Source organism: Polypterus senegalus, chromosome 13 (assembly GCF_016835505.1).
Source record: "Polypterus senegalus isolate Bchr_013 chromosome 13, ASM1683550v1, whole genome shotgun sequence".
Classification (NCBI taxonomy): domain Eukaryota; kingdom Metazoa; phylum Chordata; class Cladistia; order Polypteriformes; family Polypteridae; genus Polypterus; species Polypterus senegalus.
Window position 1 is genome coordinate 135,644,645 of NC_053166.1, and position 13,317 is coordinate 135,657,961.

Sequence of the window (13,317 nt, forward strand, 5' to 3'; positions counted from 1 at the left end):
ACACACACATACATACATACATACATACATACATACATACATACATACATACATACATACATACATATATATATATATATATATATATATATATATATATATATATATATATATATATATATATATATATATATATATATATATATATATATATATATATATATATATATATATATATATAGCACTTTTCTCACTACTCAAAGCACTCTTCATGCAGACAGAATCCTGGACGCGAACCCATGATCTCCTTACTGCGAGGCAGCAGCACCACCACTGCGCCAATTGTGTGAATAATCCCAGTTCAAGACAGAACAGGAGTGCAGATCTGAATTGCACTGGACTGAAAGAGCAAGAAGCTTTTTAACGGCATCCAAGAGATGTGTGTACAAGCACAGAGATGGTTGCTGGAAGCAAATTTGATGACAGATGTTCTGAGGACCACGTGTTCTGCGGACCAACCTTGGCTGTAGGAGAAAAGAAAAAGTGAAGGAAGACAGTGACAATTTAAAGGAAATATCACAGAATGAATGGAACCCTGACTCCTCAAAAACACTGCTACTTGTTCATGGATGCACAGAAACGCAAACAACTCAAAAATCTTACTAAAGGTGAGGCATGGTTAAGGTGGCATGCACTGTACAACACATGGTGGAGTCTGATGCAGAATTTTAGAAGGCATGCTAATGGAAGGTCGTGTTAAGAAGAAAATGGCAGCTTGTTTTTTATAGGAAGCAAGAGTTACAAAATCTTTGACAGATGGAGCAGATTACATTATTTATCCACCTAGAAGCTTGGGGTTTTCCTTCTGTTGACTGATATAAAAATAAGAGAAACACAGTGCAATACAACCTTGATGCCATGTACACGTGACAATAATGACCCTATAAACTATTATTGAGAAAATGAAATCTGGGACAAAACGAAATGCTGAAAGCTTGTATTTTATGAATATATGTTTTGGTATAGTGGCTGCTGCTGCTATCAGAAGACTGGGTTTAAATAACAGCCTGGAGATTGTCTGCATGGCCTTTGCATGTAGATAGTGAAAGAATAAGAGATAAAGATTGCAGAATATCTGGGTATTCTCAAAAAGGCAGCAAGGCTTCTTGAGGTGAACCTCCCAACGGTGACAAAGAAACAAGTCCTATCATGCAGCACAGGAATGTTATGAATCAGAAGGGGCTGCTGGCATCAGAATGGCACACTTCAGCCAAAAGAAAAAGGCATTTGTCAGGTAGACCAATTTCACCAACACCTGAACTGCTTCTTTTTCTCAATCTCAGTTTTCTTTTTAAAAATCCATCCTTCCACATTTCTAGACCATGTTGAGGTATTTGTGGGCTCAGAATCTATATCAGTAACACTGGGTGTAAGGCAGCAACTAATTCTTAATGGGGTGCCAGTCTAACAAAGGGCATGCATAAACCTACAGCCATGTTTCCTTATGGCAGACCACTTTAACATTATGAGATTATGGGAGACTCTGGAATAAAAACTCCATTGTTTCAGTGAGGACACCGAAAATTTACACAAACAAGTTGGCCTCCTGGAGCAGGAAAGCTGCAATGGTGAACTTTGCAACAAAGATCTACAGTACTATCTAATGCACACACAGATGGTAGGTAGTATTGTATGTCCATCCAGTCTCTCCAAGCAATCTGATTGGTCAGTTTGACAAAGGAGTTAAAATGAAGCATTTCAGTGACGACAGAGAAAATAATGTACTGAGCATTGTTGGGTCACTAAATACTAATGAGGCACAACCTGAGTCACCTTTAAAGATGGGACATATTCACAAGAATACAAATAAGGTTTTCACAGCAGGTGATAGGGCCTGTCTTCCACTGTATGTTGTCAAAATGCAGAGAGGAAGCATGCAAGGTGCCGTGAAATGACAGAGTCTGAGAAGCAGACTGTACAGGAACACAACTGAGGGAGGAAGCGCAAGGCAAAGAGGTCGGGACACGAAGATACCGAGGAAAGATGTATGAGGAATGCGGAGGGTCACCCTCAAGCATGGGAAAAGCATTTGTGCTGGGCAAGAGATGCTGAGGCATGAAATGGTACAGAGATAAGACACAGGAGCAATGCTGATGGTATGCGCAAGACAAGCGAGATTCTTAAATGTATTCTATTACCTGGGTAGCTAGTATTTAATATACAAGGGGCATTCAATTATAAACAGGAATGTTCATGTTCTGCTCTTATAAAAAGTGCAAGGTAGACATGATTCACTGGACAAACACATGCATGTTTGAAGTTGTTATAAGTAGTGCTAGCTACTCTTTCCCCCCATTCCTGTCAATTGTAATCAACATGTCGGAGCAGGAGGTACAAAGTAGTGTTGCACAGCGGATTATTATTAAACTTTTGACAAATGAAGGAGTCATTCCATCTGAGATTTATTCCAGACTTAAAAATCAGTTTGGGGATGAATGTCTCTCTCAGTCTACAGTGTATGATTGGTATAAGTCATTCAGAGAGGGACTATCAACTCTTCAGTCCACTTAAGGAATTTTTAGAAGAGATGAAATTCAAGTCAAATGAGAAGGTTATTGATGCTGTGCAAAAATGGGACAACATGCAGTCAAAAGACTTCTCTTTGGGGATTAAGAAGCTTTCTGAACGCTGGAACAAGTGGACTGCAGTGGTAGGAGACAACATAGAAAAATAGTGTGCGAGTCATTTCATTGTATTCAATAAATAAAGTGCAGCTCGTAAATTCCTGTTTATATATGAACGTCCCTTGTATATTTTACAGACACATTTTTTAAATAAGTCCAAATGACTCAAATCAGTGATTAGTATTGGCTGACCTCAAAAACCCATTTTTGTAGTACTTCCTTTTTTAAACTTTGCGATTATTTAGCTTTCGTGCTTCTTCATGCTGAGCATTACGATACCTGAGGAAATGGATGTGTAGTTTTTGTGCAGCAACTTCTTGTTAACAGAGGCTGGATTATATATTAAAGAACGTGGAGTAATAAACTAAGAAAAAGCAATCAGAGCAATCATCCTGTGCATGGAGAGCAACAGCAGACGTACATGTTGCCCAGCTAAACTTGGGAGTGGAAAAATAGAGAGGTGCGACATTAGTAGAAGTTAAAAGAGAAGCTTCTATTAATGAATTCTGAACTTTGTTCTTTAACTAAAACGGACACTCCTTGTCTGACCATGGACGGTGAGATAACTTGTGTTTAGTATTTTGAAACAAACAGATAAAAGAAGAACTTGCCTTTCCTGCTTAGTAATCATTAGGTTGCTTAGCTTAAGAGCCAAATGCGTCAATTTTACATGTAAACCTCTTACATGTTAGCATCTTCTTGATAAACATTTTCTGAACATATTAGAATTCCGGATTGTAATTATGACAGGCATTTGATTTTACTTTATGTCGTATATATTTTCAATAAATATTCTGATTGCATGTTTTATTGGTAAAAAATATGTATTTTAAGGGGATTTCATTTATTTTAGTTTGTTTATGCTCACAGAGCAATAAGCCTACACAATTTCATTTTGTTACTAAAAATGAACAGGCACATCTGTGATCTGCAGTTTAATTATAAAAATATCAAGGTTAAAACTATAACATAAAAAACATACTGTTTCTCCATAGCTGGCTATGCAGGACTGAGTGCAAAAAAGAAATTAAAAGGGTAAAGCAAACTAGAATTGTCCAGTTGTAGTAACATAAATCATTGATCTTTGTCGGCCCTACGAAAACCTGATCAAAGAATCCTTAGAATTTTGAGGAGATTTGAGAAAAGAAAAAAAAAATTAAAAACAGTTTTAGATACTTGTATGCTGTAAATTATAAAGTTATATTATTTCAACTTTCCACATAAAATCACATCATTCATCCAAATGTCACAAGGCTTTTTCCACTGCAGAGAACCAATCTGCAGATTAGACCAGTAAAAAGATTATCAAAATCACTCAGCATTGAACATGTATGTGTCGATTTTGCTTTTTACGAAATACTGCCCAGCCCTCCATTTTTAAATTATTCTAAGTACAGAGGAAGCAGACGCATTCAGAAGATTACAGGGGAAGAAACAAAATCTAAAATTAAATGTAGGTGAACTTTCCATTGTGCTGCTCAGCAAATCCAGTATATGGTGAAATGCAAATACAAAGAAGTCAGGCTCTTTTACACACTCAACAGTAAGAATACAAATAAAAATAAAACAGAAGAGAAACATGGCAATGACTTTTGATATAACCAGCACATAAGATGGAGCCACGTCCCACCTCAGATCAGTGACCTTAACTAACATTACTTGGTATTGCTGGCTGCAAACATAACCTTTGCAGATTTTTGTATGCCCACAAGTTCACTGGTTAACAAAATATTCTCCTTGTACAAAAACAGATGTGAAATGAGGCACTTGATGGCACATCCGTCAGTTCAAGTAACAAGTTGATCCTAAAAGGGGAAAACTGAGAACTTCAAAGTTTTCTTATAAATAAGAACAGACACAACTCTGTAGCGATGTTAAAATGTTACTTCTATATTTTAAAATATTTTTAACACTAGAAACCATTTTACTTTTCTTTTTACAGACAAAAATTCATGAGTGATATAATGCAACAATTCTGAATGTATTTAAGGCACCTGGACAGATGAAACCTGCAAAAAAAAAAAAAAGCTACGTGCCCAATACATTTTGGAGGCTTCTTGGCACACTATGACAAACAGTTTGAACAGCTTATTATTAAATATGTGTCACAAAAATTTAAATAAAAGCTAGTATTTAACCTTTGATAACTTTTTGTTACACCTTTGAAAATTATGGAATAGAATACGTGAGGCATTGACCATTTTGACATGTAAATGCACAAGCTTATGGTGAATGGTGTTTATTTCACATACACTCCTCCCAGTTAATTCAAACATTTCAAACTGTGCTCCTAAAGGGTTCACCCCAAGCACAATTTTTAAAATGTACAAACAAAATATGCTTGCCAGCCCTGTAAAATCAAAGCAACAGGGTGAGGCAAGGCACTTAACTTTGCTACCACGGTGGCTTACTTCATCCCATCTCCCTCTCTCCACAGTTCCTTCTTACTAGGTATTTCCTTGTCTTCATACATGGTACAGGAGAAAGGTGCTGTGTACTTGGAAATATTTCAAATTCAAAGTCTAGCTCAAGTGCTGTTCAGAACATTCCAAGGGACCACTCGTTTATATTTTACAAGCTGCTGCATGACATTCCTTTTTTTGAAAATTCATGCATATTTATTTGAACTTGCCCCAAATCTGCACCTTTACGGTACAAGCAGGTTAATCCATAATTAAATAATATTCTGCTAACTCTGTACCTTGATACAAAATTAAAAAGAAAATTTTTTTCCTTACTGTTGCTGAGAGACAAACCCAAAAAAAAATCATATTGTATAGGTTTCAGCTTCAGCTCCAGCCTATTCTGCCTAATCTCCTTATTAAACTGCGGCATTGGTGTGTTGTCTCCCTTTTATCTGTCACAAACATTCCGGGATCTACACTTTTGACTTTTCTCCATCATCAGAAGGGGAGAATGATGTGTAGTATTCCTACACACTGAGTTTGGACGTCTCTTGTTAGTTTCCATTCTGTACACCAACTTAGTTTTCCTCTGCTCTACATAGCAGGACCAACTGCCGACCTCAAGTGGAGCCATCAGAGGTAGGAAATGCTCCACTTTCTGAAGCATGCTAATGCGTGATACATAACTGACCATTTTCAAACAGCATTCATGTTGCTGTTAAAATGGTACAGTATTATAAAGTTTTAAAACATAATTCTGTATGCTATTCCAATAATGGAATATCAATTCATAAATTCAAATGATGTTTTTCTTTTAAACGTGTTTGTGTGTATGCATTTATCTCGTTGCATAAGAAATTCACACACTTAAATATAAACAATAAATGCTATCACAGGGGAGGAAAAAGTCAGATTTTATGGTTACTTTGCACTGAAGCTAGAAAGTTACATACCCCAACATCCCTTTTCCTGCTAGTCATGAAAATATCATCTGACTAAGAAGTACAATTTAAACAAGACAAAGACAATTCTTTTTAGAACACTTGACTTGTATCTGAAGTCAACACAACGCCTTCTGCTTGTGTCCTCCCCCGTGAACACATTTCTGTACAAATGAGACAGCTGCATATATTTGGTCCCTCCCAGACCCAATACAACTTACCAGTATAAGTTACAATTTCAAAAGATCTATTTCTACATTAATGCTGCAATGTTGAGGACTTTGGAGAAATGACATAACACATCTCAGAAGGCAGCAACATTATAAAAAAATAATTATTCAAGGATAACAAAATGGTGGCAAATCCTACGTTTTGACTTGATGTATAAATATTTTATATATAAAAAAATACCCTGTTACATCACATTTAGTAACTCCCCGGCCCCGGCCCAAAAATACAATCACTTGTCTATAAATGAATTGCTTTTTTGATTCATTTCTCTAATATTTTAAGTTCATAATAAGAGACTCCTGTCCCTTTTTTGGCACTTTGGGCTTCTGGTACTGTAGAACAAACATACGCATCTTTGTCAGTGATGAGCTGCTTGTCTGTATTTGTGTGTCATTTAATCACTAGCATCCTGTGGTTGTGATGTCAAAGACATAATTACAGGTTGAGGAACTGATGCACCATTTCCATCTTCTAGTTTAGGGCGTTTAGCCTCTGGCTCACCAGTGGAAGGAGCCGGCTGCTCTCCCTCCACATTGGGTACCTTGCTTACCACGACAGGCGGTGAGGTGCTTGCTTGTGCAGCTAAGATTTGCAATGGATTGCTGAGAGCTGAAAATTAAGAAAGAGAACATTAAGACAATTAAGAAAGAGCACATTAAGACAACTTACTTACTTCCACCAATGTTTGTGTTACACTGGCTTAAATTCGATCAGTGAAGCAAGCTTTTATTCTGTCAGATGTCCTTTTACAAAAAACTGTGCACTGAAAACAAACACCCTGATGTATTATAATAAAGTCATCAAATAATAAATGCTTAAAAAACTCACCATATGAGGGCGGACACAATAATTCTTGAAGTGGGTCAGCAGCACGGGAGTTAGTATATATTGTAGTTACAGAATATGCTGCTAGGTATTGCAAGCCTGCAGTCTGGTTACTGAGTTCACTGAGTGGCACTGTGCCAAGTTGATCCGAGTGCATATTTCTGGCATTTATTCTACAATTGCACAGGTGACTTGGGTGACTTATTTTCTCAAAGCCACTGTGGCAGATTTTTCAAGAGACAGTGATAAATCAAATTTTTCAACATTGATGGACTTATTCAAAATTAGTTTTTTTTCTCCAAAACTTTGGAGTGGAGTATTGTTTCAAGGAAGAAGTGATTTTTGCTATGCAAAGCATGACAGGTGGTGGTGAATACAGGCACAGCTAGACCATGGCACAAAATATCTGTGCAGCTGTACAGCGGGACTTGGTAGTGCATTGTGCTTTATATACACATAAATATATCCATATACCTTTATAACAATCAAAGCAATTTTCTTTAACAAACGTGTATTATTTATCACCATTTTTTTTGCCTACCTAGGAATTAAATTTACAGTATCTTCATTCAGCAAGTAAAAATGCTATTTCTTACCATACGTATTTCCACTAACACTGGTCACTGGTAGTGCATGCTTGCCATTCTGAGTGACTGCTCTGACAGGAAGCTGATGCTGGCCTAAATTAACAGGTGCTGCCTGTTGGACAATGGTGAATGTCTGCCCTCCGGTGCTTGGATGCATGTGGCTGCTGACTGCCTGGATCACTCGACTGGCAGTTGGAATAGTTGTATAAGTAACTACGGGCTTCTCCTCAGTCTTGCCTGACATTTAATGAAAGAGATTACAGAGTCAAATGATACACACTTTTAAACAAATTGAAATTTTATAACATACAAGATAACAAGAGATCATGAAATTTCCTGATTTAAGTTATAGAAAACTTGTGAAAAAGACATGCTTATTTAACAAAAGCAAACTTAAAGCAGATACTTCATTCTGAAAGTCTAACTCAAATTTTAATCTTACCAACATTCTCTCCTCCTCCTTGTACACTTCCAGAAGGATTTGTATTGGCTAGGATATAGCCATTCGATGAGTTGGCAGAGGATGTGACCACCCGCACCATAGTTACTGTTGGCGCTTGCTGAACAACATGAATAGCATGACCTGAAGGCTGCTGAGAGGTTACTAGGGATGCAGGAACATAAGCCAACGGTTTAGCTACAACAGTGGGCGGTGGTGGGACTGCCATTATAACTGGTTGGCTACTAACTGGAGATCCTAAAAAATAAATTGCAAAGGAATTAAAAAGGCATCAAGCAGAAATTTAACAGCAACAGTATTATTTCCCCAGAATTAAATGAAGCAGTAGCAGACAGAGTATCTGCAATGTTAAACTGGGTTACAGCAAATAAACCAGCACTATGCTTTTTTAAATAAAGAATTAAAGCCTGAAACACATCAAAATGTAATGATAATAAAACAAAGATTCTATGCAAAATATCATTCTCCAATAAAAACAGCTTTCAAGCCGCAAACAGCGCAGATTATTCTAACTTGTCAAATGTCACATCATGTAACCCAAAATCAATGGTTCATGATAAAGTGTATACTTTACAAAATTATTTGAATTTAAATAACATAGAGGTTAACTGTTTTGGCTGTGCCAATCCTCACTGTATTTCTAAATTTATGTATAAATTTATCCAACAGTACAATTTTACTTAACAGCCCAATTCATACTGCTCTACTTATGGTAAATAAAGTACAGGCTGAGTTTATCATGCCAATAGGTTACATAAAGCAGATATATACAAATACTTTTTTGGGAGATACCTGGTCACGTTCACATAGTCTACATTTTAAAATGTGTTTACATTAATCAAAATGACCACAGCTGACCTGCCACAATGTCATTTAAATTGAATTAAACAAAACAGTCAATGCAACATGCATTTTAGTTGAGCTATTACCCAAATCTCTTGGAGAGTTCAGTTTGATGGATTTGTAATGTACTACACACAACTACAATGATTGTAGAATTTCATCTAAGGCACTGACCTGGTGCACTCTGTGAGTATCGATATTCCGGTACAGATGCAAGCTTAGATCCAAAGTCATGATCATGAGGGATTGGCGATCCTTCTCGAGACATAGACTCCGGCGTCTGTAAACCACTAGAATGAGGTGACAGCAAGCCAGGATGCGTGGGAGATGCAGGCGCACTCCTAAAATAGTGAGATAGTAACATGCTTAAACATCTTCAACTTACCATATCTGAGATAAACAAGCCTGGGCTGAGGGAGGTCTTTGTACAGGAAATTAACCTATTCATTTGAGAAACTGTGGTAAAGATGGAAACTTTTTCTGATGTGACGATAACTTTAAAACCCATCATCATTAAGAAATCCCTGGGGCCTGTCAGCAAAACAAACTGAAGCACCATATCTAAATCCTACTTCAGGTTTGCAGAATCTGCCTTTACTTACTTCCTATTTCTATAAAGATGGTGTCAAATCCCTTTACAAAAAGCTTAGCTAGTGACTTGCTAAGCTACAAAGCTGACAGACGATAGAACTTCAGAAGTGGATGAATGAACATTTATAGTTTTGTAAATTTCTTCAACACAATGACTGTTAAACATGAATTAACCTGTAGTAGGTAATCTATAGACAAATGCCACCTATGAGGTATGACGTCAGTAGAGGATAATGGGCATCTGAAATAAGAATAAAAAAAATCACAAAACAGAATATTTCACTTTCAGGTTTTTCTTATTAGCCATATTTTGGATAACATTTATTTTTCGCAAAAATAATTTACATGTATAGAACCACTACCATCTGAATATCTCCAAACGATTAGTATCTGACAACTACAAAGTTCAAATGGAAAGTACGACATTCGATTGCAACAAATTGTGCAAGATCTAACTTCTTAGAAACAGCTGAGTTATCGTGCAGCTGGTGCAACTATGATATAACTATGAAATAACTATATACAGTGTATGTATGTACGTTAGGATTTTTTTTCTCCCTAAATAATAAAAACCACCATTTAAAAAAACGGCATTTTGTGTTTACTTGTGTTATATTTGACTAATGGTTAAATGTGTTTGATGATCAGAAGCATTTTGTGTGACAAACATGCAAAAGAATAAGAAATCATAATATATACATACATATACACACACACACTAGCTGTGTAATCCCATGCTGTAAAAAGCCCAGGGTAACAGAAACTATTGAAATCGTCAGGGAAAAAAAATGAAATGCAGAGATGTCAGGTAATTGAAAGGAACTACTCTGGGCGTCACTCTCCCAGGAGGATTAGTTTGGCCAATGTGCTTGCATCGCTTGTGCATTAATGGCGGAAGGAAAAGTAGAAGGGATACCATTTTGTTAGTGGCTAAGTGACTTTGTCTTTCTTCTGAGGTTTCCTTTTGCTGATGTGCTGGCCCCGCTTGTGTTAGAGATTATATATGTATATATACATTTATATATGTATTTTTTTTAAAGAAATTATACTTTTATGTGAGTTTTGCTCAGTAACAAATGCATTTAATTAGAATAGTAAGATAACAGCTATTTTCACTATGGCAGTCAAGGTGATAGATATTGTATAAAAGGTTTTACTTTTTTCATTCATTCATTTTCTTAATCTATCAATACAGGGAAGAGTTGTTGGGCAGTTGCAACCTACTCCAACAACCTTTGCGTGCAAGGCAGGAACAACACCTGGACAGGGCACCAGTTTGACTTCTAATGTGTTTTAAATATGAGAAGAATAATCTTCTCGAAACACTCTAGGAAGGCTTTACTTTATAGCAGTAACTATGATGAAAACAAATTGTGGTCTTCCAAGACTGAACGACTACAATAAAGTGAATTTAAATTACTTGCAACCTTTATTAATTATCACATTTATTTTTTAATTAACTAGTTCAGCTACAGAACACAGGAACAAATGATGAATTGTTCAGAAAAGAGATTAAAAAAACTGAAAGGAGCTGACTTGTATCAAATAGAAGGACAACCCTATAATTTTATCAACCAAGTTGTGTAAATTGATTTTTGGACAAAAAAAAAAAAAGAAAAAAAAAAGGAAGAGAATGATATATAAAGTGTTTAGGTACTAAACATTATGATGACAATAAACAACTTTTAAAAAGTCATTTGCCTTTGTTCAAGTATGTGAACAGTTAAAGCCATTAAATTGAAGGCGAAAGTCTTCCAACATAAACAAAGTGTGAAAATACAGCCAGCTGCCACATGGTGTCCCCCAAGTGCAGAATAACTGGCCCCCTATATTCAGCGCTTCATTATCAAAATGTAACCGACTAAATCTGATGGCACAGGCATATGTAATACTGAGTGAACAGTGTTTCTGACATACATACAATAAAAATGTATCAACAAATTATCAGTAATTAATTAGAAAAGCCATATTTACCAGTTTTATATAAATATTATGTTTGAGGATAGGTAAATACTCATCCATGCATCACTCCATTTGCAAAACACAAAATTCAAGTAAAAGATCAGGGGGAACATATCATTTAAATTTTTTTATTATTATTTGTGTGTTCCCTGAAAACTATTGCTCCTATGAAATGTATAATGTGAACCATATCATTTTACACTTGTAAGCATAGGTTTATTAGTTTAAAGGATCAAAACTGTTACTGTACATGTAGACAGTACAGTGAAATTCTTACGTGCATGTGCTAATTAACATGCAACACGTCAGCAATCGCCACACGCCAACTGTCTTCTTTGCCTTGGAACTTCTGTCTTTCTTATCTGGAACTACAGTACCTTACTTTGAAGATGGAATAATAATTAGAGAAGGCCCATCAGTCCCAATATCATTATCTGTGCTTATGTTTAAAATACAAAATAAAAGAGTAAAAAGTGAACAACCACAAGCCTCACAACTGCCTACCCACAGAAACTGCTGCCAAATGAAAAATATACAGTATATTCTGAAATTTAATTTCCAGTGTTATCTTATAAATAACTTTAAAAATAAACACCCTGAAAGATGAAGCTGCCACTATCTCATAACACATTAGATACATACATTTATTAGAGCCTTTACCATATTCCAAGTGCTCCATATTCTGTCCTGCTCTTCACTACTTCATCCTCATGCTTTGCTCTCTAATCTGGCTTCCTGTTGGTCTTAGGGTCCTGTCGTGCGTGACCTTAAGTCTCTTGTTTCTCCATACGTCCCTCAAACATCTGCCCTCTGGTTCACTTTCTGCTGGATGTTTATTGTACGTCTTGCATAAGGATGAGTTAATTTTTATTTATTATTACACAAGTTGTGGAGTGAACTTCTCATGATCATCCAAGCTGCTTCCAGTCTACTGATATTTAGGAGCTTCTTAAAGACACACATCTTTAAACAAACCAAAAAAAAAATACAAAACAACCATGTTTTGTTATACTGCAAGCCTATATTTTAGTCCTAAGTTCTGATGCACTCTATTCCAAACTTTTACTTTCTATTGCTAACTTAGGGTAAAGGCAGAATTAATAACAACCAAACTCTTCTGTAATTTGTTGATGATCCCATTTTCTAAAACAGAAATTGTTAAAATCACACTCAAGTTTACACTTGGAAGAAACATAATTCAACACAAAAATATACTGCTGATGTAAAAAACTCTTAAGCAAACAAAACCACAATGCTATACAGTATTCACATTTAATAAAAATGTGAAAAATGGTGTACTTGTTGCATCAATCCTATACCTTACCTTGATGATAACGGTCCAAAAGGTGTTCGGAAACATGAAACTCCCCTCTGCCGTCTTTTTCGGAACGCTTGTTCAACCAGTTTTGACTCTGATGCAGGGTCAATTCTCCAGAAGGAACCTTTTCCTGGCTCTTCTTGAGATCTGGGCACTTTGATAAAGTAACGGTTCAACGACAGATTGTGCCGGATAGAATTCTGTATGCCAAAGAAAAAATAGGAACACACATTTACAGTTAATGAAATCACAATCATTTATATGGTTATAACCAGGTTTTTGCACTTCTCTTCAAAAACCACAAAGTAAATGAGTAACTGTTTAATATTTTGGCATCAAGAAGCAAATTAAAGAGGTTTGTGAAAATATCCAGCAACAGAATGTTTATTTTTGCTGCATTACAAAATCTAAGCCTCCTTTCAACCACCGTAACTTCTAATAAAGATTGTAATGAGCTGTATGAGTGACAGAAAGAACACCCATAAATAAAAACAAATAAAATCTGATATTATCCTGTGAAATGTAGCCAC

The 13,317-nt window shown here is 36.0% G+C and overlaps 1 protein-coding gene across 1 annotated transcript in view; it reads right to left on the reverse strand.

Annotated features, from left to right (window-relative positions):
• Positions 1-4,494: 4,494 nt before the first annotated feature.
• The window catches only part of foxk1 (forkhead box K1), a 71,623-nt gene continuing 62,800 nt past the window's right edge, over positions 4,495-13,317 (reverse strand). The window contains exons 5-9 of the mRNA XM_039774131.1: positions 12,794-12,987; positions 9,091-9,257; positions 8,056-8,310; positions 7,623-7,850; positions 4,495-6,810 (exon numbers count right to left, since the gene is read on the reverse strand). Of these exons, the coding sequence (XP_039630065.1) occupies positions 6,596-6,810; positions 7,623-7,850; positions 8,056-8,310; positions 9,091-9,257; positions 12,794-12,987 (1,059 nt within the window). The 3' untranslated portion in view covers positions 4,495-6,595. The remainder of the gene's footprint in view (positions 6,811-7,622; positions 7,851-8,055; positions 8,311-9,090; positions 9,258-12,793; positions 12,988-13,317) is intronic.